The following is a 26,690-nucleotide window of genomic DNA, read 5'->3' as shown; positions in this document are numbered from 1 at the left end:
AGGCAGATTCTTTACCACTGAGCCACCAGGGAAGCTCATTAAGAATTCTTAGAAAGTCATTTATTAAGTTATACTGATGACCAGCAGAACAATGACTCTCTGTGACTCTCATGGTGGTTTGCAGTTTCCAAAGCACTTTGATCCTTTTGACAGCTTTGTGAGGCAGGCACAGCAGGACTGCCACGCCCATTTTACAGATGAGGAAATGGAGGCTTATAGCAGTTGAGGGACTTCTCCAAGATCACACAGATAATACGCAGCAGAGCCAGAGATTAATCCAGTGGTCTGAAACTCTATTTTCCCCTTCAGTTTCAAGTTCAGTCTCCTTGCAGCAGTCGGCTTCCTTCTTACTTCCTCTTCAAATCTTTGGCTTCAACCTTCCTGCCTGCCACTGCCGAGACTTCATCCTACATTTCCCATTTCCACTGAAGCCAAGAACTGCTCTTCTATAGAAGCCTCATTAAACAAAGCATCTGAAGGGCCCCTGGCAACTCTCCACTTTCTAATGACAGTCATTATTACCAGCAAATAATGGAAAACAAACACCAAAACAGATGTCTCTCTCGAGTCCAGACCTGTGCTGGAATACAGCGCAAACAGAACTCAGCGTTCATGAAATGCCTCCCATTGCCTGCTCCATGAATTAATCCTGTACACAAGACACAAAGCCTCCTGTCTGCAATCCTGCTAGCCAATGAGAGTTTACACCTTCATCAGAAACCCAACTGGAATGCTAGGCATTTAGGAGATTTCATCAAATGAGAGAATTTCTGAGATAATCCAACCATCTTCCCACATAAGGACAGAGAAAGGTAAGTGAACAGCCCAAATGCAGTGAGAAAAGGAAATGTTTTCCTTCCTTTGGCTGGAAAGCAGTATATCTTAAGCCCCACCAATTTAACTGTGAGTGTGCTAAGGTGCTCAGTCATGTCTGACTCTGCGACCCTAGGGACTGTAGCCCGCCAGACTCCTCTGTCCATGAGGATTCTCTAGGCAAGATTACTGGAGTGGGTTGCCATGCCCTCCCTCCAGGGGATCTTTCTGACCCAGGGATCTTACATCTCCTGCATTGGAAGGTGTGTTCTTTACCACTAGCGCCACCTGGGAAGTCCAGGAAGAAGCGTGTTAGTCATCCAGTCGTGTCTGACCCTGCGACCCCATGGACTGTAGCCTTCCAGGCTCCTCTATCCATGGGATTTCCCAGGCAAGAATACTGGAGTGGGTTACCATTCCCTTCTCCAGGGGTTCTTCCTGACCCAGGGATCAAAGCCAGGTCTCCCGTATTGCCACCAGGGAAGCCCAGGACCACATCGCAAATCAAACATTCTAAACTTATCCTCTGGGTGAAGAGCACACTAAGGAACCACAAAGCAGAAACAAGGAAATCTTCAACTCAATTTACCCTCAAGAAGCTTACAGTCTAATTGATATTTACAATATCCTGAGTGATAAATGACAAGATGAGAAAAAAAGGGGAAGTTTCCCAAGTGAGAACCAAAGTCGGGCAGGCCTTCTGACAGAAGCTGGATCCAGGTGGGCAGCTATCCCCAGAAACTGGGCACCTTTGAACAAGGGTTTCTGTTTAGCCAAGTCACCAGCATAAAAAGGCTTCAGTATCTTCCTCCTTTATGTATTATTCATATCTTTCCCATTGCAAAAAGGATATGTAGCAGCTAAAAGCCACTTTAGGGTTTTGCATCTTTTTTTAACCTAATGTATAGATTACTTGAGAACAATTAGAGAAAAAGCACTGCCCATTAAAATTGTCAAAAGGGGGGAAATTAACAACAACGGGCTGATGACATTTTCAAAAAAATCAATACAGTTTCAAAAGCCAACAGTTTCCAGTAATCCAGTCATCAAGGTCGAGGTCAGCAGGAAAGGAAAGGTTTGTTTCTCCCTCTGACTTGGAAGTCACATCACCGCTTGACAGGCAGGGGCACCTCTCCACTGCAGTGACTCCAATTTATCCTTTGGTGGTTTGGGATTACCACTAATTTTGTCACTGACTAATTATACAGGTGAAGCAGTAATTAACATCTCGAAAAGAGACTAGCACCATGGTTTACTATGAAGGAGACCCACATTCTGGCTCCTCCAAGGGACCTTGTGGTTGGAGGCACTTCCATCAAAAAGTGGCAGGGACTGGACTGATGTCCAGGGCCTTGGCATCAATGTCAGTGTCTATGTGGGGCTGGAGGGACCATTCCTGGAGGAGTGTGGGCCCCTGGACACCTGACTTGAACCCACCCGTGAATATTAGGAACAGTCATAGAGAGAAGAGCTATACAGTATATTATGGTTGCACAGTATCCCCCGCAAAAGGTATTTCTGTAGAAGTCCTAACCCTGGGTACCTGTAAATGTGGTCTTATTTGGAAAAGGGTCTTTTTAGATGATGTAATCGGATGAAGAGGAGGTCGTGAGTGTGGGTTCTAATCTGACTGGTATACTTATTAGAGGAAAATGCCACACGACATCAGAAGCTGAGAGTGGAGAGATGCAGCTACACGCCAAGGAATGTCAGGGACTGACAGCCTCCACCAGAAGCCAGGAAAAGGCAAGGAAACACAGTCCAGTGTCTCAGAAGGAGCACGGCCCGTGACACCATGACTTTGGACTTCAAGCTTCCAGAACTGTGAGACAATCACTCTCGTTTAAAGCCACCCAGTTCATGGTACTTCATTACAGCAGCCTTGGAAACTAACACAGAGCAGAAGAAACAGTCCCCAGGGAGGGCAGAGGGAGGCGGAGCTGGGGAAGGCCTAGCCGTGCAGGCCAGGGGCTCAGGGCTTTGGTGTCTCCCCTTCCTCCTCTCCTGCTCTCAGCACTGCTCTGTGCTCCCGAGGGGCCCTGAACATTCGGGCCCATTCACTTCCCTTCACACTGGACATGAGAGAGGCTCAGAAGGAGGCATGGGGCCCAGGCTGCTGGCTCCAGTTCCACAAACCCTAGGACAGCATTTCCCAACATGGGCGTGATCACCACCTACATCATCACATTTAAGACAGCACTGAATGTGGACACATCGTTATTTTATGTAATGCGAAGAGAGAAAAAAAATTCTGCTCACAGTAATTTAAAGAGGCAACTGCTGCACAATGCACTGCTGATTTCAGAGGACTCAACAACGAAGACAAAAATAGGGTCTCAAAATAGATGAAATATAGTAGTAAATATTGGGGGAAAGAGCAAACAGGTTTGGGGAAAAGGCAGGTAGCCGAGTTTAACAGGTTTCTCTCCTGTAGGACTGCTCAGGGCCTTTAGCACCCTGGTATCTGCTTCCAATTTCTTTTGTTTTCGTTTTGATTTGTCCATGCCACGTAACATATGGGATCTTCGTTCCGATCAGGGATCAAATCCATGCCCCCTGCACTGGAAGTGCAGGGTCCTAACCTCGGGACTACCAAGTCCCTGCTTTGGATCTCTAAGAGGGATCTTTGGAAATGTTGTTTTTCCCAAATAAGAATGCATTTGGAGCCCTGTTTTCAAATGGCTAGATTACTAGTGTATCTGGATCACACTTTGAGTCCCTCAGCCCTAAAAATGGTGTGTGAAGGTATGAGGTAGGGCATCCCCTGCTGACACACGGGCCACGGAAGGGAAGCTGGCTTGCAGGCAGCATTTAGGAGGAAAGGGAAGAAACGTCTCATGGGACAGGCCAGCCCGGGGCCAGTCACACAGGATCGGGGGTCCCCCAAGCATCAGGCATCCTTCTGAGTTATCTAAGCAAAGCCAGAGTGGGGGCCCTGGGGGGGTGCGCCTCTATCTTATCTCCCTTTCCCCTGTCTCTCAGCTGACAGCATGCAGAGCCACATCTCTCCTACAGAATTCAATGAACCTGGTAAAGACACAAATGCTTCTGGACACGGGTGCCATTCGGGGTTGGGAAAAGTAGGAGCAAACTACAAAGCCAGAGACATGAGAAAAAAAACCCAGGGGACACTGTGGTCTGGTCACTCTGATGGCCAGAATCTCTTCGGTAGTCATAAAAGAGCCTAAACTGCTGGTGAGCAAGACCTCAAGGAAAACAAAAGGATAAAAGTGGAGATTTTAAAAAGTCAGGAAACATGAGAGATACAAGTACCAGTGCGTGTGCGTGAAGTAAACCCCACCTGTGGCCACAGCGCACACAAGAGCACCCGCCCTTCCACGGTGTCCCAATCTCGTTTAGGACTTTAAAGGCCGGCTGCTGGCACAAGAGGACCTTCCCACTGCAGCCAGTCGCTCCAACACACGGTGCACCTGCCCATCTTCCATAAACATCAGCTGAAACAGCTGCAGTTTTCCCGATGGCCATTTTGAAGGCTGCATATCAGATGCCTCAAATCCCAGCTTTAAATGAGTCCCAAGAGCAGAGGGGAAATAGGAAGAGAGTGTAAGGGCCACACTCTCGGAGTGCGTACTCACAACCCCAAGAGAAATCTGACTTTCATAATCTTTCTCCCTCCCTTGCACATGGCAGGTGAACCCCAGCCTAGAGTACAGAACCCAGCTCAAGGCGGGATTCCTGGGCATGTGCTAAGCTGGGGTAGACACAATACCCACCACTGGGTCAGCCAGACAGAACGACCTCCACTGAGCAGGCCAAGGCCAGGCTATGCCCTCTCAGCTTCCACTCTGCCAAGTGGAGGGACTGAGGCCACTCCCCTAGGGCGGGGGCAATGACAATTCTCAGGAAGCCCCCAAATGCCCACTGCGGGACATGAGCCACACGATGCAGACCAAGAGGGTAATTTCCCTTTTCCAATCCTACTCCCCTCACCATTGCTCTGCTTGAGGGGCTACCCTGACTTAGCATCTATGAAATTTGTTCAAATGGGGACCTGAATCTCCCCTCTGGGTCTGAGATCCACCTGGCCATTAGGATTGCTGCTTATCTGGGATAGTACAGGGAGGCCCTGGTGCCCTGATGGAGAGATTCTCCTAACATGAACTCTTGGCTTGTTCTGGAACCTTTCCTGTCCTGGAGATGTAAGAGTTATTCACACAGCATCTGGAAGATCTGTGAACACTATGCTCTCTTTCCACAAGTCACTGGACAGTCAGGACGATCAGGGGAGGTCAGCCTGGTCCAAACATGATGTCCCCTATCACAAGACAGAATCTCAACAAACATAAATTGGATGGATGGATGGATAGGTGAATGGATGGATGGGAGAACAGACGGATGGAACAGTGAATGGATGAATAACTGGATGAGTGGGTAAGTAAATGAATAAATGAACAAATGATGGAAGTTGGAAAGATGGTTTCACAGAGCATTCAGCCCTGAGAGCCCAGTCTCTGGGTGTGAGACTCACCTGAGCCATCGGGAATAGACCTTACAAACGTTGGCAACATCTTGACTGTGGCTGTCGGATTAAAATCCCGGGAGAGGCCATTCTTCATCTCCTTTTTGAAACGATTCATGATATCTAACAGAGTTTCATCAGAGAGCCGCATGGCATAGAGATACTTGTCAATCTGGAGGAAGGATGAGAAGAAAAAAAAAAGTGAGGCCAAGGCTGAGGAAGGTCGTTTCAGCTCCAGTCTGGTTGGAGGAGGACAGGGACGGCAGGGTGAGGCACCCATCTGTCTAAGACCATACAGATCCATGGGCTCTGGAGCACCCATGCTGATCCATCATTGAGCTGCCATCAACCATGTTGCTCAGAGCACGTTTGCAAATGCTCTGAGCCCTGGTTCCTCTCCTGTAAAATGAACGAGACACCTCCAAGGTCCCTACCAACCCTTGAATATTACATGGAAACTGTCCTTTGATCCCCAAGTACAAGCCAGAGACACATTAAGCCTCCACGTGACTCCTTCCCTCTGGCTCATCCTCACATGGATGGCAGTGCCCCAGAACAAGGGCTCCAAAGCCATCACCTGGGGCTCAAATCCCAGCTCCATCACTTAACAGCTGTGTGAATTTCAGTTTCCTCAACTGAAAAACTGAGATGATAAATAGAACCTACTTCGCGGAATGTTACAAGATCAAAGGAGACAGAGAAGCCCTTAGAACACAGAAAAGTGCTCAATAAACATCAGCTATTGCTAGGATCGTGAGGCAGTGGTGCTGGTGGGTTTCCTTGGGCATGACTTCTAGGTGAATGGAAATGGCGAGTGAAGGGCTGGCGCCCTTCAGAACATGGTGCTTCAGGCCCAGGGCACAGAGACCTTAACCTCACTATCCCCCAAAAGGTCTGGAAGAGTCCAAGTTCCCATGCCTGTGTGCCAGGGCCCATGTGCCCACTCTTCCAGATCAGACCACCCCTGACTCAACCAGGACTGAACCAACCTGCCCATCTTCCTGGGCTACCCGCTCTCCTCAAGGATCCCAGGCTCCCAACCTCAGGCCTCCTTGTCGTCATTTGTTTTTCTTTCTTCATAGTACCTTCCCAATGACTCTCCCAAAAGGTATTGACTGGGCGCCCACTACATGTTTGGCTCTGGGTTAGACACCTGTCCTCATGGAGTTCACCGGAAGTCTCTCTGTCTCCTGGCTCATTCTTTCTGCCACGTCCTGCTTTAGGAAGTCCTGATAACCATGTGCCTGGATTCCTGACTCCTGACCCATTCACTGCAATGGTTTTCAGTCTTCAATTTCTCTCCCTTTTTAATCTATCTTCTATACCATGACCACATTTTGCCTTTGGGGGGGCGGGGAAGGGAGGGCGGGAGGCAGGGGGCTTGTCCAGGATATTTCGCTTTCTTAAACTGGGACCCTGATCACTTCACTCCCCTGCTCAAAACCTTGCAATGCCTCCCATGTCCAAGGCCCCTACGCCCTGCAGGTGCAGCTCTGGGCTCTCTGAACTCCAGCCAAACCTCTCCTACCATTCCTGGGCTCTCCTGTCAAACCACCCTTCCTTCTCTTCCCAGTTACTCAAATCTCACCTCCCCTTCAAGGTTCAAATCAAATGTCACCTCCTCCAGCAGATGTCTGAGACCCTCAGGGTACAGATAATGACTCCCTCAGCACTTCTCTCTCCGCATGGTCCAGCCTGGCTCACTGCCCGCTAGACCCGTCATGGGGACAGTGTTTGCTCCATTCACCTTGACCTCCCAGTGCCTCACAAGGAGCCTCACACATAGCAAGCTCCCGGTCGATGAAGAGGCTGATTTATGACTCCATGAGGCTGCTACAAAGGCCTTTGATGCTGACTGGCTTCTGAGAATGGGATCTCATGCTTACATTTCAGGGTGGCTGGAAACATTCAACTCAAGGACACAGAGTAATTTCTGCATATCTTGCTCTCGGGCAGCCTTCTTGCTCTGGATTCCTGCCTCCTGCTGCTCCCAGTCCTGCCTGTCTCCTGTCTCACAGACAAGGCAGGAGTCCTCCAGCGTCCTCTGCGGCCTGTGCCCTGTCCCCACCCCCAACTCTTCTACTGCAACCACCTTTTTCCTTTCCCCTTCGTAATAAGAGAAGGGCAATCAGAAACCGCCGAGAGCTGGAATAGAAATGGCCAGGACACAGCCCCAGGAGACGTGCTCTGTTCTACCCCCAAGGCTGGCAGCGCCCATCGGCAGTTCTTGCTGCAAGTCATGGCGACCATGTGCTGGTTGGAAGAGGCAGTCGCTCATGCGTGAGCCACAGAAGCACACGGCGGTGGGGGCAGCGACTGAGTGCAAGAGCGCATCAGGGCACAGGCAAGAGCAAAGGCCAAAGACGAGGGAGGTAGGGCGGTCTGTGTGATGACCGAGCACAGGTGCGAGAATGAAGCAACTGGAAAGGTGTCAGGAGCCAAGCCGTGCAGGGCCTGGTAAGACAGGTGGACACATTCAGACTCTAAATGGGACTCTACGGAGTATTCGACAGTGAGATGTGGCTCAGAAAGATCACGCTGTGTGCTGGGGAGGGGACGGTTGAGCAGGAGCAGAGAAGAGACAGTCACGGCGCTGCTCTGGCATCTGGACGTGTTTTCCCTACCACACTCCTCACCCTCTTACATCATCTGTCTACCGACATGCTTGTCTCCTCTGATAACTCATGAGTTTCCCAGGGAAAGGAAACATGTCGAGTAGACCTTTGGAACTACCTGGTTGCCTGGAACAAAGGAGGAATTCAACGAATGCTGGGTGCAAGAATACTTTATATCAGGGTTTGCAGTATATCAAGTGCTTTCATACCCAATACGTCATTTTACCTTCAAAATAACCCTGTCAGGGGGACATTCTTAAGCCCCATTTTCCAGTTCAAGAAGCTAAGTGGAGCCTACAACCACTCCCACCCCTTGGGGAAGGCCAGTCCCCTCTACGGTGCAGGCATCAGGCCCAGGCAAAGCTGCTGAGACTTTCTAGCTGGACAAGGAGAAACTTCTAGAAAGAGCAGGGCTCCACAGCCAGCCTGCCTCCTGACTCAAGGTGCAGCTCAGCACAGAGACAAACCCAAATAGAGCCAAGAAGCTCATACAGGAAAGCTGGCTAGGGACACAGATGCCAGACAACCTGGCCCCCAAGTGTTGAAGGAAGAAGGGCTTTCCCTCTCTGGTTCATGTTCATGAATCATCACATGGTACAACTCCTCTCAGCAGAGATGTGGAAATCAGGGCCAGACAAAGGGTAGAGCACAGGGCAGAGCTGGAACTGACTCTGAAGCCTCTAGGATCTCAGGTGGTACCTTCCGGTCCTCAGAAGCTCAGGAGGGGCCTTTGAACAATAGCACAGATCCCGAGGCTGGGCTGCAGTACCCCCCACCCTGCCCGGCCAGGCAGGCACCTGGTGCAGGGCTCAGCAGACTCGCATCATACGGACTGTGGCCCTTTAAGCAGCCCAGGAAGCACTGGAGCCACGTCAAGAGACACTTGCAGGATACTCCGTGGGAAGTGCCCAGAACCTCACCAAACAAGGGGCCTCTTTCCTCTTGTTCATCAGATGAGCCCTGCCTGGCAGCTGGCTGGGCCGCCCTCTGTCCCACCTGGGAAAGAAGCTGGGAATGGGCAGTGGGTGGAGGGAGGTAGAAAGGAAGGGGGTTCTCCTGTCTGTTTGCTCCAGAGCTCTGCAAGAACCCCAGTGCAAGAGCTGTTTTTCTTATAGAAGGTGGGCCCAGAAGCCCAGGGGGGGAAATTGAGGGAAGCAGGGCCGGAGAAGGACAACTTCTGGCTTTGGGAGACTTGGCCGAAGCCGCGGTCCTCTCAGTTTTCCATTTCTGTCCCCTCTCCAAACAACTCCAGATCTTTCCCTCCCCACTCTCTCTCCCTACCTCTCACATTTCCAGTCCTTCCTCTTCCCTTGGGATACTGCCTCCAAACTCTGCTGCTCTGGCCATGTGCCTTCAACTCCTAGCCCTACATTTTGGTGACAGGAGGGCACGGCACCTCTTCTGGTGGCTTCAAGCTGCAAGCCATCTATCATAGGATGTCTATCACAGACACAGACAGAGGCTCCCAGGAGTCTGTGATAGGAACTCCTTGGGCTCTGGGGAGCTCACGTTCACACTTGGTGTCTGACATGAGCATGCAGGACTCGGGTCAGGCTGGGAAGGAGATGGGGGCAGGGATGCCAGGGTCCCAGACACCACACGCTGCACCGGATCCTGCAGACTCAGCTTAGAGGAAGGGGGAGATGTCGGAAGAGAACACAGCCTTACCAAGCCCCGCAGAGCCACCCAGCCAGCAGAAGTACCCAGTCGCCCCACACTGGTCTAAACTCAAAAGTATCTGTGCCCGATGCCACCTCCTGCTCCCAACAGACATGCATAAAAAAACAATTCAAGACTGGACATGCCCAAGTGAATAGGCCAGTTGTGGCAGGAGGCACCGTAGCTACTGGTGATTTGGGCACTCTGACCCCTCATGGGAAGGGGCACAGCCATGGAAAATTTTTCACTGCCTCTCTCAGCAGAGTAACAGATGTGCCTGAAGTGGTTCAGCACAGGCCTGTGAAGTGAACGTCCCAAGTGAGATGTTTTACTCACAGAGGAAACTGGGGAACAGGCAGTGAAGGGTTAAGAAGGACTCTTGCTTAAGGGCAGAGCAGAGATTTCAACATCAGATGCACTTCTCTTTCTTAAGGGGACTGACTCAGGAAAGAATGGGTCCAAGGTGATGAATATTATTTTAATGAGCGCTCATGTTTGCAGAGGACTCTGCCACTTACACACATGACTTTCACATAAATTTCCCATCTGGATGTCATAGAAAGGAAAGAAACGAGCTCGTGGATGTCAGGTGCCTGGCATGAAGTGGGGGCTCAGTGTGTTAGTTTCCTTTCTCCCAGCACAATACGTCAGTGAAGCAGGCAGGAAAGATATCATTATCTTCATTTTATAGCTGAGGAAATGGAGACCCATGACTCACACACAGTCACGTGGTTTATAAGTGGCAGCTGGATCTAGACGCCAGGTTCCAACCCCTCTTTTGGGGCTCCTCCTTATGGATTTCTATTCTTTCTCACATGTGGGAAGAACCCAGGGCTGTGGATGAAGAGAACCGAGTTCAATACCTGCCATTTATTAGCTGTGTGACTTTGGACAAATTACTCAATCTCTCTGATTCTTGATTTCCTCTTTCAAATGGGAATAATAATATTTTTGCATCCCAGGTGGCACGGTGGTAAAGAATCCGCCCGCCAAGGCAGGAGACATAAGAGACACAGCTTCCATCCCTGGGTCTGGAAGATCCCCTGGATTAGGAAATGGCAACCCACTCTGGTATTTTTGCCTGGAAAATTCCATGGACAGAGGAACATGGCAGGCTACAGTCCATGGGATTGCAGAGTCGGACACGACTGAGCATGCACGCAATACTTTCACCTCAGAAAGCTACTAGGAGAATTTTAATAATGTGTCAAAAACTCTTCCCATCCTTCCACTGAAATTACCAAAAGGGAATCCATCTCTCTCACTCACCTGTCTAGCTCATAATCACATGTCCCTAATTCCTTTTACCTAAATATCTAGAGAAATGCATTGATTACCAGATATTACTAACCCATCTTGTAAAAAAGAAAATGAAAGGCAGGTGGTCATTTGCATGAAATCATAGCAAGTGAAAGATGCTCACAAAAGTCCTCTGAAACGTTTGGATTGTTTTATTCTTTTCTTTTAAACTAACAGCAAGTTATATATACTTATTATTAAAGAACACAAACAACGCATAAAAGTACTAATAAAAAGTCTGAGTTCTTCCCTCAATCTTCCCAGAGAAGTCCTTGCTAATACAGCTTTATGTTCTAGGGCAGATTTCCTACTTAAACATCCATGCATACAGAGCTTGGTTTGTTTATATTTTGTTACAAAAATGGAATGATACTATAAACAGTTTCTCCCTTGAAACCTTAACTCCATCTCTGTTTCTTCTGGGCACTTTCTCTAAGGCACTAACAGCCAACTTAGATTTTAGGACCCTGCCTGGTTCAAGGATAAGGCGTGGACTGAACAGTGCAGACACCGATGTTGGACTCCAACTTGGCCATTTTGTAGGCACCTCAGTCTTTCCATCTGTAATGTGGCTGTATTCACCTGACTTTGACCCACGAAGACCTTCTACTTTGCACGGCGATTTCATGTGATGATCCTTAAGCTATCCTATCCAGAGAAGCAGGGCAGGTGCCATCACATCTTTTGCCCTTAGGAAACATCAGAGTCTAGAGAGGTTATTCAATTGGCCACAGTGACCACCTGGTGACTCAGACGGTAAAGAATCTGCCTGTAATGCAGGACACCTGCGTTCGAACCCTGGGTCGGGAAGATCCCCTGGAGAAGGGAATGGCTACCCACTCAGTATTCTTGCCTGGAGAATTCCATGGACAGAGGAGCCTGGAAGGCTACAGTCCATGGGGTCACAAAGAATCGGACACGACTGAGCGATGAACACTTTCGAGGTGATCACTGGTCAGTGAGAGAGCTGGAGTGGACACCAAGTTCCTGGTTCTGTGCTCCTTCCTCAGTACGCTTCTTGCTCAGCCCAGGGCGAACCCAGCCTCAGGGTCAGAGAGCAGGGAGATGTGGGAAAACGGTGGCATTAATGCCACCACTCCATCCACTACAGAAGCAGTGTACAGGCTCCCTTGCCTCATCAAAAGCACACCCTGCAGCCTGATTATTCTGGAGGCCTCATTCACCCCCCAGCAGCCACCAGCGATCTGAATTGCTCATTTCATTTTCCCTTTCACACCATCCTGGGAAGGATGCTCAAAGGCCATAGCAAACCCAAAGGTCCTGGCCTAACGGCACCCTCCACCATGGTGGGTACCATCCCAAGCCCCGCTCTGGCAGGTCCAACCCCCTTCCTGCCTGCCCAGCCCCACCTCACCATTGAGGGTGGTGGCCCAGGAAACCTACCTTTCTATCCTACTTTTGGCAGCTAGTCCCTGAGCAGGCAGGGCACTGGCCACAAAGAGAGACATTTTGGATGCCCTGGGTTCCCTACCAGAATCATCCGTCCCGGGCACCCTCCTGCCTTCTGCCCCACCGATGGTCCTTCCTGACAGATCCACTTCCATTTGACTGCATTGGCCCGTCTATGCCACTCAACACCCCGCTCCTTTCTTGATGAACACCTCCTCCAAAGGGCGAGGTGACCCGCCTGCCCAGCACCAGCTGCCGCTCTTCTCAGCATCCCCTTGGCCCTTGTGCTCAGTGTGGAGGAAGCAACCTGCCTGGGGACAGTGGCAGTGAGTCCTCCCCGGGCACCACGGTGACATGTGCATGGTGTGTGCCTCCCGCCAGACCAGGAGCGCCAGGGGTGCAGGGACCACACTTCCAGGCCACTGGTGTCCCCACCCCCTCAGGTGGCTGCTCAGCTGGGCTGAATGGCTGCTCTCCTGGGTGAACAGAAGCCTCCAGTGATGCCTAACTCAGAAGGTCATCTCAGAAGGGTTTGCTAGCTCAGATAATGCAGCAGAGTCCTCTTCCCTGAACGACACAGCCCTTCTCCAGCACCAGCCCCTTACTTCAGCCTCACAGTGACTTGTGTGGAGCCAACAGCCCCTCTGTGAGGGAGGGACTGCTCCAGGCGCTCTCCGATCCCCCCACCCCTCATGACATCTGCACCCTGGGGTCCAGGGGGACACAAAAGTTCTACAGATAATCAGGAGTCTCCACTATTCAAGGTGGCCAGAGGCTGCTGAATACCTGAGAGAGGAAACATGTTTGGGAACATAATTTCCATTTTAGAGGCTTCTGAGAGAGAACTGTGTGTGCAAACATCCCCAAGGCATCAGGGTCCCTTTGGCAGGTTCAAACACTGTCCTCAGAGGCTCCCTTTCCCAGGCCCTTTCCAAGGTTCAGATACAGCTCTCGGTCCTTTGTGCTCCTGAACAGTTAGTTCCATTTCAGTGGGCATGGACTGAGCACGTATTAAGCACCAAGTACTGTTCATACAACACTTCTGTTTAATCACAACAAATCCGGAGGAAAATGGGATCCCCATCCTTGATGAGGAAACTGAGGTTCTGGGAACCGAGATAACAGAAGCGGCCTGGAGCCCCTGCTGGACACTTCAACCTGCCCTGATCTAAGCAGCACACCTGCAGGGTGGGCGTTGTCAGCCCCGTTTTTCATGGGAGGAACCTGGGGTCAAGCAGCCAAGGGAAAGGCATCCAGCCTCTAGGATGTAGGGCGGCTCTGGGTTCAGACCCCAACCCAGTGCTCCCCTGACTCCTCTTGCTAGGAGGACCGCAGGAGGCCAAAGGTCATGCCCAACGTCCTCCTGGTGACCTTGGCTCCTGCTATGAGGCACTTTCTGCTGGTGAGAGACCAAGCCCTTGCCCAGGATGAGAACACAGCTGTCATACTGAACTAGCTAAAAATAAAGGAGGTACCCAGTCTCTGAAGGTGAACAGAACAGCCCTGGAATGTGGCAGGACAAGAACAACAGGCTTCATTCTGGGCCTCGTGGTCAATGGCTTGGGCTAGAGCCAGGCTCCAGACTCACAGTTTCCAACGTCTCAGGTGCCTCCAGGTAGGGGAAGAGAAAATCTGAAGTATAGAGAGCTTTGCTTTCACCATGAGACATCGAGACCCCGGAGTCATGGTTCCAAAGTACTGCATTGGTGGGGGCAGAACAGTCTGGAAAGCAAAGGACCTCAGGCCTCCTCCGGCTGCACGGATTCCTCCTATAACCTTGGGCACATCACTTCCATCTGTGTTTTTCCTATCAGTAAAAGAGCATCATTGAAAACTACCCTCTCGTCGTCAAATACAGTGGGCACCGGAGCTCCATGACACCATGGATCCTCAGAATACAAGCTTTTCAGAATCCTATGGTGGCCAAGCAGAATGGGACCCAGGATTCCTGCCCAGCTCGGGGGTCCGGCCACCTACCCTCTGTTATCCAGGAAGCTGCACTCCTTCTGCAGGTGCCTACAGGTGTGCTCTGGATGAACAATGCTAACATCTGGCATTTATGTAATTCAGTACACTTTCCAAGGGTTTCCATACCCATTCTCTGATTTAATAAATGGGCAGCGAGACACAAATCACCTCATCTGACAGATAAGGGAACTGAGACCCAAAGAGCTTGATGCCCACCTAACAAAACTGCTTCAGCTACAGGGATCCTTGCGAGATAAAGGATTCCAGCCTCCTGCTTTTACAGATGAGGAAATCGAGGCCCAAGGACCCCAGGAACCTACTGCTTTAAATGCAGAGTGCCTCTGTCCAAACCTTTGAGCCATAAAATTCACTTCTAACAGAGTGCTTCCAGCAGGAATATAATGCAAGGCACATATGTAATTTAAAATTTTCTAGTACCTACATTTTTTGAAAAGGTGACATTAATTCTAATAACATTTTATTTAACCCAATATATCCAAACTATTATTCCCACATGTAATTAATATCTTTTAAATTATCAATGAGCTATTTTATATATCTTCTTTGTCATACAAAGTCTTCAAAACCCTGTATTTTAGTTCAACAGCACATCTCAAACCAGACTTGCCACATTTTAAGTGCTCAATAGCCACACATGTGGAGAAGGCAATGGCAACCCACTCCAGTACTCTTGCCTGGAAAATCCCATGGGCAGAGGAGCCTGGTGGGCTGCCGTCTATGGGGTCGCACAGAGTCAGACACAACTAATGCAACTTAGCAGCAGCAGCAGCCACACGTGGCTAGAGGCTCTTGTTCTGGACAGCAGGGCTCTAACACTCCAGTCACATCCCCATCATGGGAGCCCTGAGTGACAATTTCTGCTAGGAGGCCACTGCCATGCACTGCTGTGGAAGCCTAAGGCCCTGGATCTGTATGCACAGTGACAGCCACCCACTGGTGTCAGGTAGACCTGTGCCCCATCCCAGCTCTTCTGTTCTCTGGCCAACAAAGATCATGTCAATTCCACTTCCTGAGGCTTCCCTGCCCCGCATATAAGAGGTAGGAAGAAATACCTACATTTAAGCTTGCCAGAAGGACTCCACTAAATCAAGCACGTAAAAGTATTTTGAAAATGAAACAGAACTTTACAAATGTGAGCCAGTGTCTCTGTTACAATGGTGGCCTGGAGTCTCCTACTTGATTCATCACACCCACCCAGGCAGGGTCCTGGAAGGCACTGGGGGACATCAGAGAAATGAGGTCAGATTGAGTAACAAGGCTGCAGGCGAACCCCACGCATCAATCAATCAAGGAAAACAGCTGCTTACAGAAGGGCCAGGCAGACGTTGGGAGAGAAAGCTAGACTGATAATGCATTACAGGGAGCATAGGGAGGTTTTGCAAGGTGAGCCCTGGCCTCCCCAAAAGTCCTCTTTTAAATGCAAACAGGATGGAGGGAGGGGGACAAATGGAGAAATGGGACAGAGAGAAATTTGAAAACCAGAGAAAATCCCCGACATTCACTGTAAAAGACTTTATTGGGTCCATTTCCTTCCCAGGTGGAAGGAGTTGGCCAACACTGAGCAGCCTGGGCGTGGAGGGGTGGGGCGTGGAGGGGTGGGGCGTGGAGAGGTAGAGGGCAGAGGGTGGGGATGGGCAGGCACAAACCAGGGTGCTGGTGCTGGGGAGCAAGGGGAGATGGGAATCGGGGATTTTGAGGATTCTGCGCCCAGCTCTGCCTTGTCCCCAGCTCTTTCCTCCTTTGAATCTGTTTCCCTCAACAGCAAAACGAGAGCTGGATGTATTACGGTAGAAAGAACATGGGTTTCTGAGTTAGGGGACCTGACGGTGTTTCTGTCTCTATCACTCACAAGCCATGTGGTCAGCAAGTCCCTCCACCACTTGGGGCCTCAGTTTCCTCATTTCCTTCCAGAAATGAGGAAAGCAGAAGAAGGATCTCTTCCAGCAATTCCACTTGTACACACATACCCAAGAGAAATGTAAGTATGTCCACACAGGGAAAACTGCTCACAGCAGCATTATCATAACAGCCTCAAAGTGGAAACAACAGAAACATCCTGAACTAACAAATGTGTAAACAAAACGTGGTAGATAAGCACAAATGAGCACTATTCAGCAATAAAAAGAACTGGAGTACATGTACTTAGGAGTACGTACATATGAATGAACCATGAAAAGATGCTAAGCGAAAGAAACCACACACAAAGGTCACATTATTATACAATTCTGTTCATATGAAATGTTCAGAAGAAGTAAATTCATTTAAAAAAGAAATAGATTAGTAGATACCAAGGTGTAGGGAGCAATGGGGAGTGACTGCTTAATGGGTACAGAGTTTCTCCTGGGGTTGAGGAAAATGTTCTGCAATGAGATGGTGGTAACAGTTACACAAGCTCGTGAATGTATTAGACACCACAGACTTGCACTCTTTACAATGTTAAGTTTTGTAGTATGTGAATTATATCTCAATGTAGAAAAAAGCAGGGGCTCTGCCAGCAGACTTGATGGGTCTGCATGCTGACTCTTCTGTTTATACCTGAGCCTCAGGGTTCTCATCCAAAAGCAGTGATCATAAGAGATCCCCACTAACAGGGAAGCTGGGGGGATGCAATGCCTTCGGTGCAGCAAACAGGACAGGCATCACATGTTGGCTTCGGTTAGTATTGTTACTACTGACGGTTAAATAAGAACCATTTTAGGAAAGACAGGCCCCTAGAAGGCATTCAGTGCAACCTTCCCTCCAAGGTCCCCTCAACGCCTCAGCGCCTGCAAGCCGGTAACTAAGCGTGGAATTGGATGAACATGATCCGACATTTTCTGCCTCTCACAGGGCTCACAAGATCTGCTTCTATTTGCAAAGGGCTGGGCTGCAGACTTCACATTTCAGTTTCCCTGCCGCGGGGGACACAGCCACCCTCTCCTTTTAGGGAAGATAGTCTGAGAGAGGCTGCCGGCTTTGAGCGTTCTCTAACAGAAATGTTTACGGGGCTGATAAGCCAGCCCTGCCCACCCAGATCCACCCAGGAAGAGAGAGGACACACGGGCAAAAGCACACTTGTGTGTTTCAACTCCCAGGAAAGTTTAGAGGATTCACACTAGAGCACAAGGGGACACAGAGAGCCCTCACAAGCTTGTCTCTGTACCCCCCACCCCAATCCCCTCCGCATGCACTGAGAAAACAGCCAAGGAGGCGGGCACTGCTCACAATGAGTTTTCGGCCGCAGTCAGTAATACTCTGGCAGCAAGGGCTCCCTTCGTAAGGCAAACTAGGAAATGGCTATTTTTAAACCAAGCTCAAATGCTGTCATGTGCGTGGAAATGTCTGGGAAGAAACAGTCTGTTTAAAAATTGTCTATGAAAAATGTTAAAGGTTTTACTGCACCAAGGGTTGGCTGTGGAACCACAGGAACCTGTACAAAACTTTTGTTTTTTCTACTTTTTTAAACTTTTTATTTTTATAGGGGGATAGCCAATTCACAATGTTGTGATGGTTTCAGGTGCTCAGCTATACATACACATGTTCTCCCACAAACTCCCCTCCCATCCAGGCTGCCAATAACATTGAACGGAGCTCCTTGTGCTATACATAGTAGGTCCTTGTTGCTTAGCCATTTTAAACATAGCAGTGTGTACATGTCCAACCCAAAGTCCCTAGCTGTCCCTTCCCCACTCCCTCCCCCTGGCCACCGTAAGTTCAGAACCTGTACAAAACTTCTAACTGGAAGCCTGATCACGAAAGCAATCTAGCAAACGTTAACAATGGGAAGATATACACACTCTTCCGCCAAGCAATTTCAGCCCTAGAATCACAGCCTAGAGCAACTTCTTTATGGACAGAAGATCCCTATGGCACTGCGAGTTAAAAAATCAGAAATGCAAAAGCACACCAAAAGAACGGATAAATTAGTTTAGTGTGTTCACACAATGTGAGAGCATACCGCAGTTGAAATTGATGAAACACAGGTACATGGATCAACATGGAAGAGTCTTAAATATACAATATTGAGCTTTTAAAGAAAGACAGTTGCAGAAGGATACAGACCAGAATACCACCATTTACAAAAGGTTCAAGCCATATAAAGTAACAGTACACACTGCTTAATAGATACATGATATGTAATAAAAAAAATATTAAACATGCAGGAAATGATAAACACCAAATTCAGGACAGAGGTCACCTCTGGGAGGAGAAATGAATGGGACTGAAGACAGGCATAGAAACGGATTCAGTTGTGTCTGTAATAAAATTGCAATTGTGTCTGTTACTTTTCAAGCTATGCAGTGGATACACAAGTGTTTGTTATATTAGCTTCAATATTTTTTGCGCACCTTGAATATTTCACAATAAAAAATTAACTCTTATGTACTGATTTGGTGGGGGGAGAGAATCAAAATACAGATTCCAAGTTAAATCACTAAAAACAATAGCCCTCTGGATCCCATTCCAGGTTTTCTAAGACCTTGAGAAAGTTACTTATCTCCTCTGGGCCTCCAGCCAGTCCCTGTTTCTAAAAGGGGAATAAAATCTCTGCCTTCTGTCCATACACACGAGGCAGCAGAATGTGCAGGGAAGGAGCAGTGAGGGGGACGGATAACACTTCCTGCCGTGACAACCTCACTGAGGTTTCTGAAAGATCAGATGAAAGCACACACATACCCATGTGGGTGTCAGTACGTCTGTGTGTATTGTTGGATATAGACAGACATATATACCTACACACCCAACTGGTATCTGATAGGACTTCCCAGGTGGTGCTAGGGGTAAAGAACCTGCCAGTCAATGCAGGAGATGTTAAGAGACAGGTTTGATCCCTGGGTTGGGAAGATCTCCTGGAGGAGGGCATGGCAACACACTCTAGTACTCTTGACTGGAGAATCCCAGACAGAGGAGCCTGGAGGCCTATGGTTCACAGCGTCACAGAGTCGGACACAACTGAAGGCGACTTACCACCCATGCACATGGCACCCGGAAGGTGTTTTAAAAAGAGAACCATTTAAAAAAAGGCAAAACTACATTTTGGTAACTATCCATTTGACTCACCCTTACAAAGTTTCTAAGTATAACGTTCCCATTTGTACATTTGGAGTCTAGCTTTCCCCCCAGGCCCCCACAGCCCACGTGTAATCTTAGTTCCCTGACCAGGGATCAAACCAGGGCCCTTGGCAGTCAAAGTATGGAGTACTAATCACAGGACTGCCAGGGAATTCCCTAGAGCCTGACTTTAAGCAACTCCTAGGCTAGTGACTTCCCACCTAAAGATCTGACCATGGCCCCAAGAGCTCTCATAGCATTCTATGCTTTGCACTTATCATAAGACAGCAGATAATTATTTATACTCCATGAGAAACCAGGGACTATTTTGTCCAGGTTTATAGTCAGCACTCCAGCCTAGTATATACTCTGCACCAAATAAAGGACTCAAACAGTTTCTGAAGAAATGACTGCACTGCCATGATCGGATTTGATTCTAAATGTCCTCAAATCAATTAAGCAGGTGTCGGCGGTCTAGCCAGGACTACTTCCTGGGGGCAGAGGTGTATGTTGGCCTCTCCAGCATCTCCCCCAGAGCCTCCTCAGGCATGTTCAGAGCTGACTCCAGTGGCTAATTCTACCAGGCAGGAACCCCTGACTGCAGGCGCACAGTCCTTCTAGGAGAAAGCTGCCCATGCTTTCTCCAGAAAACAGGAGGAGTGTGGGAGGACTGCACGGCATGGCCAGATGTCAAAGTCTCTCATACCCACCAGCACTCCCAGTTTATTCCCTCAAGACAATCCCAAACTGTGAAGCCAAAGGAAGTGTTGGGGATTTTCTGGGTGGAGAACTCCAAGGAACTTCCAAAGGGTAGAGGGGACAGGGGCTGTGTAATGAAGATTCCCCAGGGAGTGAGGCTCTTTCTGAGTATTTGCATAACACCAGATCAAAAGGTGCCTGTGATGGTTTTCTATCATTTCTCTCTCATTCCCCCCACCCCACCCCCAATCAATAAGGAAACAAGCATTTTTTAAACGCTTGCTTTTGCCACTGGGACACATGGGCCCCAGGGAACTAGAACTCGGTAGCCCTGTAACTGCTAAGCATACTCTCCTCTGTCTTCACAAAACAAGCACTGGGGGACTTTGGACAAATCACAGTTGTTGCTCACCTGCTTGTGGGGATTCTGTCAGATCGTGGGGATCCCTCCCAGGGAAAATCCACTGGCATTTGTTCACCATTATGACAACTCTGGAGGAAAGGAAGTCTAGCCTTTCTTTAGAAGCCAAGTTCTAACCTTGCGGGGCCAATCTTCCTTTCCTGAAGGAATGCAGCTCTATGAAACCCTTCACCATTCTTCAGGCTCTTAATGGCTAACCCAAGTGGAGGAAGCAGGTGAGAGGAGAGGCATGTTAAAAGCTGCTTGGAGGTCAAAAGACACAGGCTGTAGCTGCAAAATTAACAGGTGGCTAGAATTCTGATGAATGGAATGCACACGAGCATCCTTTTCCTCCCAAAAGCAATAGAAGAGTAAAAGGGATATCTATGTTTTATACTTTTGTACTTCAGTCTAATGCCAGGGCACCCTTTTCACTGCACCCCATCATCTAACACTATGCATACGCAGTCTGGAAAACAGCGATCCATGCTGGGAAGCCAGATGCTTGGCGCATTTCAACACAGGATGTATTTATGAGGTTGAATTACTGATGTCCCATAAGCAATGGGGAGAGAAAAGATACCCTTTCATGATCACTTTTGTATCCCAAGCAATCCCATAAACCTTCGCTGGCACCATCCCCATCTTCCCCTTTTCCACCCCGAGGATAGAGGGCAAGGAGATGGATGAAGATTAGTTGGGGGTGCCAGAGCTGTCTTCAGTACTCCAGAGGCCACCCAGGGCTGGAGGGCTGAATCATCATGGCTTGTCTTCACTGGCTCCTCATCGGGTTGCAAGTAGGGCCCAGTTCCGCAGGAAGAACAGGGCTTGGAGTCCTGCAGGTGGAGGACTTACCTTGGATCCCTACGGTAAGTGGTCTCTAATAATCCAGAGTCCCAGGAGAACAGATGCAGTCTCTCAGGATCTGCACAAGTAGGGGCTGGGAAAACTGACTAGGCTATCAGAACAAGTGCCCACTATGTGTTCAGGGGGCCCAGGAAGCTTCCTGAGGATCACACACACAATGGAAGAGCCACACAGCCCATCATGAAGGCCAAGGTGACCCTCTGGCAGGAATCCACATCCTCTCCCCATAGAAAGCAGCCTGAGAACTCCTCCATGAGATGCAAGAATGCCAGCTTGTTTTTAAGACTCTCCTTGACCAATAATATTATTTGGTGGAAGCTTTGGCCTCAAGACCCTCCTCCAGCAAGGTTCTGAGGTCAGAGGAAGGCAGAGAAGGAATTTCAGAAAGCCAGTCTCAGAGGAGGAGGGATTTGAGGATCAAGTGATTCAGAAATCACACAGTCAGATGTGTACAGGAGCCTGGTGGATAGACTGTGAGTCAGGCTACCACGAGGAGTGGAGGGCTCTGGCCACACTAGAAACTGCCCACATGATAAAATGGGTCCCACCAAGGGCAGTCCAAACCTCAACTCAACTTGGCCCCTGGCAGCCACAGATGATGGTGGGTGTGGATGCTGGAGGCTTACAAGGTTATCTGGATCCCCACCTTGGTGATCGGCCGTCTTGAGCTACAGAGGGCACCACGTGCAAGGAGAGGACGGTGAACCCATCTATGTCTTCAACTCCCCACTGTGAAATGGGAAGAGCATTAGTGATACGCAACACCACTGCAGACAACTGTGAAATGCACACGTTGGCATGCACAGCTCCCAGAGCTCAGTGGGCAGGAGGCTCCAGGGTGTTCCTCAGAAGTGGAGTCCCATGGTTTGACAACTCCAGACACTGCCACTTGTAGCCATGAAGGACTCTGGCTGGTTCCCAGGCCTGTCTCCTAACTACCCAACTCTGGTCCCCACCGAGCACAGGATCCAAGATCCAAGCAGCATCCTCTGTCTCAGCACCTCCCCCTCAGCTGACTTCAAGGAGGAGCCTTGGTCAAGTTCCCAGTGGAGGGAGGCAAAAACTCGGGTCACACCCTGGCTTTCCCCCTAACTCCTCGGGTGACCTTGGTGAGGTGATCTCACTACCCTCAGCAGGCCTGTTTCCTCTTGTGCCAGAGGCGGGGGCTGTCCTGGGTGATTATGAAGAGCACTGAACTCCCGGTGGCTGCAGGTCTGTGGCTCCTGCCTCTCACCTGTAGGTAGCGTTCCCTTGTTGGAACTCCAAAGTCACGTTGACTTTGCTCTCCAGCCCACCTTATCCCAGCAATAATGTCACTCACTTTGGGTGTGGGTCAGGAGCATATGCCAGGCTTGGCAATGATAAAATGGGCGTCCTTCCCTACAGTTTAGGCTGTTTCTTAAATACTTGGTGCCAAAGCTGGTAGAAGGGAGAGATACACCTTTCACACCTGCCAGCTGACAGTTTTTTATGTTTGAAGTCAAGGGAGGGAGATGTGTCCTTGTTCAAGAACACACATGCCATAAGCATGCAAGTCAAGACCTCCATCCGACTCAAAAGAGCAGTCTCTTATTTGAGCTCCCTTGGGCTGGCTGGAAATTACAGCATAAGAGAGCGGTCACGTAAAGGGATGATTAAAAAAAAAAAATTCCATTCAGACGTACCGCTCCAGACCTGAGGCCTATGAGCAAAGTTTCCGGTGGCCTCCGCGCCCCTCCCTGTTTCAGGAAGCCATGCGGGTCGCTCGGTCCTCAGATTAAGGGAACAGCCGCAATAGCTGGGAGAGCTGGGGTGCCAGTTTTCCCGGACCCCTGACGCCCTCCACCAGGAACCCCAAATATGGGATGCCTGGCCTCCAGCCAGCACCCCCGCCTGCCGCGCACTCACCTCCCCAGCATCTCTGTGATCACTCCGCCCACGGCGCTAGGACCGTACCAAACAGGCCCTACGGACCAGCCCACCAGTCCCCACATGGCCACCTCCCCGCATGGCCCGGGGGCCCATTTGACTTCCACAGCCCGTTTCAAGGACACTGCAGCAGGCAGCCCAGTCTCGAGGGTCTTTCCCCAACACATACACAGACGGCCCCAGGAAGAATCGAAGGGCGAAGACTTCCTCACCGCCCGCCAATCCAACCAATGCTGGCCTGAGGGAGGCTGGGCGCGGGAGGATGGAGGCGGCTGCGGCGGCGAGCGGATGCCGGAATGCAAGGCTGCGGGCAGAGCGCCGGGCGGCGGCAGCGGCCCCGGCTCACCTTTTTGACTTGGTCATCCTTCAGTTCGGTGAAGTAATAAGCTAGGAGCTGCGCGGCGATCATGCTGGCGGTTGAGGGCTCGGGGCGACAGGCGGGCGGCCGGCGTCTGTCCTCCACAGCCCGGGCTAACAGTGGTCCTCTGGCGGCTGCTCCGCGGCTCCTCCTCCTCCTCCTCCTCCGGCGCCTCCTCCCCCACCACCCGGAGCGCGGCGCCGGCTCTCGCGCTCCCCGTCTGCGCGCTCCCGTCCGCGCGAGGGTGACAGTCGCCAGCCGGCCCACCTCCTCGGCGCCCATTGGCTGCCGCGCGCCTCGGCTATGCCGGGCGGCGGCGGGCGGGCCAGGACCTGGGGGGCGCGGTGGCCGCTCCTCCCAGCGTCTGAAAGAGGGCGGGCGACGCTGCGAAATCCCCCACGGCCAGGCATCTCCCGGCACGTCCCCCACGTAGGGAGCCGGCGCAGGGGCGGGAGGTTTTGTCGCGCGCGCACCGCCACGCGTGGCGGCGCCCTGCTTGGGCGGGGCGCAGGCGGGGAGGCGGCACCGCCCGGCCCGGCTGGCTGGGGAACTGGGCAGCCTTAGGGGGAGGGGGGAGAGGGACGGGGACGCAGTCCCCTTCCTCGGAAATTAGGGTTAGCCCCTGTTAGTTCCAAGGAACGGGAGACGCCCTAAGGGGACTCGAAGAAGTGGGCTTGAAAAGCGAGCGGGGCCTGTGGCGGCGAATGCGAGAGACTTGGAGGCTTGGGAGGCTTGGCGGTCCTCGCACCGGGGCCCCACGCCTGCCAGCCTTCGCGGGCCCAAGGGGCCGAGCGCAGAGCCCCACCTGGGTCCTCACCGACCGGGCATCACCCCACTCCACCCTGGCCCGCCCGTGCTGCAGCGCCTCTAGGCCTGATCCTCCAGCTGGCGGATTTGTATTGCTAAACCAAGAGCGACGCCCCACAGCGTCCGTCCCTGAGTCACAGGTTCTTTCAGCCGTCTTCCCCAAGGGCGCACGCCGCACGCCGTTGGGCGGGACTTGAGCTGCAGGCGCTAGCCCCAACCCCTGGGCTCCTGAGCACCCAGACTCGGTGGAGTGTGGAGGACAGTTTGGGCGCCCCTCTTAGATGCCGCCTTTTTCACTTCCTGAAGGAAGTTAGCTAGGTTGGGAGGAATCCCCGGAAAACCATTCAATTCTAAAATAGGGAAGGGAGTTGCGGCATCAGAGGTGTTTATGCTGCTACTAGGACTGATGGCAGCCATAGGATTCTTAGATTAATTGCTTCTGTGTGCCAGACACCACCAGGCGCTTTACTGCCTTACGAGAGGACGTGAACTGAACTCAAAATACAAAGAAGTGGTTACTGATTCAGCAGGTAAGCAAGTAAGTGGGGGCTCACTGAGGCCATGTGTCTTACTGTACAACCAGAAAGCTGTAGATCTAGGATTAGACTTTGAGTCAGTGTGTTTTCAAACCCGTGCTCACCCCTGGGTTTTATGTCCTCCCAGTGGTAGGTAGCCTCTCTGCCTAAACAGGCCATGGGACTGGAACCAAGGCAGGAGAGATGGCCACTGTCCAGCCCCATAACCTCTACGCAAGCCCTGGATCCTGGGAGCCCCTGGCCAGGCCTAAGAAAGGTACAGTGGAGTCAGGAGGGGATGGTTTAGGACCAGAACATTTCTCAGGAACCTCAGGAGCATGATTTTTGCCATCATCAATTGAAGAAGATCTCAGTTGTGGCCCTGGAGCCCAGAGCTGTCAGTCCAGAGCATAGCCCTCACCGCCCCTCACCTTGCTTTATGGCTGAGGCATCCAAAGTCACTTCTCTGAGCCTGCTTTCTCATCTTATAACATGGAGATACTAATGGCACCTACCTCCCTTGGTTGCTGTGAAATAGTCAAATAAAACACTTGCTTATAATATGCAAATAATAAATGGTGGGTATTATAAGATTGACTTGGAAGCTGATGAGGTTTACACTTTGAGACTTCATGCTCACATTTCCCTGAGTCTAGGCCCTGAGAGGACCCATCAACTTTATTTTGCAATTTTGAATTATTTTCCAAAGACGCTCCCCCAAATTGTTTAAGCTACCAGCCTCACAAAACCTGGCTCTGCCTCCTAGATGTGTGCTCAGTTGCTCAGTCCTTTTTGACTCTTTGCAACTCTTTGGACTGTAATCCTCTGTACATGGTATTCTCCAGGCAAGAATACTGGAGTAGATTGCCATTTCCTCCTCCAGGGGATCTTCCTGACCCAGGGATCAAACCCGCATCTCCTGTGTCTCCTGCATTGCAGGCAGATTCTTTACCTGCTGAGCCATCAGGAAAGCCTCACCCCCTGGATAGTATCCTTATAAGCCAGGAACAGAGAGGTCTCTTGGCAGCCATCAAACATTTACACCACCTGCAATTCCATAAAGCAAAATTGGGAGGATGAGAACAATTTGGTTGTTCTCAAGTGCCATTCAAGTCTTGCTAATGTAATTCTGCCAGACTCACAAGGACCAAGAATTGTGCTTTGTTAATTGCTCTGTCTCACACTCAGCCCAGGGCCTGGCACTCAAAGATGGAATGAGTCCAGGGCAGTGATCAGGAGTACACATACCCTTTTACCCAGGCCCGGCCAGCATCATCACTGAGCCCCCATTACAACTGAGATGTTTATCTGAGCCAGAGCCAGGGGAAAACTAACACTTCCACTGGCCAGGCTACCCTGAGATGTTCTGTTTGCAGGCAGGGAGGCTGCCAGTACTTTCTCTTCGCTGCCTTTGAGAGAGAATCTGCTTCTTAAGAGGACTCACTCCTCCCCATCCCCAGAATGCAGCCAGGTCCCAAGGCCTATTGAGGTTTCCTGAGAAATATCTCTAGGCCTGCCCCACTGCTTTTTCCCAACCCTCAGTCCTCATCAGCCCATGCCAGAAATATTACAAGTCTTCTAGCTGCCCTTCCTGGCTCCTGGCTTCCCGCCATCCAAGTCATTCTGAGGTCTGAGCCACATTATTCCTGCTAAAAAGCAGCCTAATCACATCATAACCGTGCCCTAAATCCCTTGACGGCCCCCTCCTTCCTGATGGAGCCAATTCAAACATCTCTGCCTTGTGTCTGAGGCCTTATGTAATCTGACTCCACTCTTCCCCACTTATCTTTTCTCCACCCCAAGGAGGCTGCTTCCCCCTGTCCTTGACCCACACCAGGTC

At 50.6% G+C, this 26,690-nt stretch overlaps 1 protein-coding gene across 3 annotated transcripts in view; it reads right to left on the bottom strand.

Annotated features, from left to right (window-relative positions):
• The window catches only part of HK1 (hexokinase 1), a 131,843-nt gene that overhangs the window by 46,869 nt on the left and 58,284 nt on the right, over positions 1 to 26,690 (bottom strand). For 2 of the 3 annotated variants that reach the window (XM_061405185.1, XM_061405186.1), the window contains one exon: positions 5,303 to 5,465. In XM_061405185.1, the coding sequence (XP_061261169.1) occupies positions 5,303 to 5,465 (163 nt within the window). Of the gene's footprint in view, positions 1 to 5,302; positions 5,466 to 23,516; positions 23,766 to 26,690 lie in introns of those variants that run through there. The other variant, XM_061405184.1, reaches the window with a different exon arrangement.

The sequence above is a fragment of the Bos javanicus genome, chromosome 28, assembly GCF_032452875.1.
Source record: "Bos javanicus breed banteng chromosome 28, ARS-OSU_banteng_1.0, whole genome shotgun sequence".
Taxonomy (NCBI): domain Eukaryota; kingdom Metazoa; phylum Chordata; class Mammalia; order Artiodactyla; family Bovidae; genus Bos; species Bos javanicus.
The sequence above is the reverse complement of the archived record's forward strand: the minus strand, read 5'-3'. Positions and strand labels throughout refer to the sequence as shown.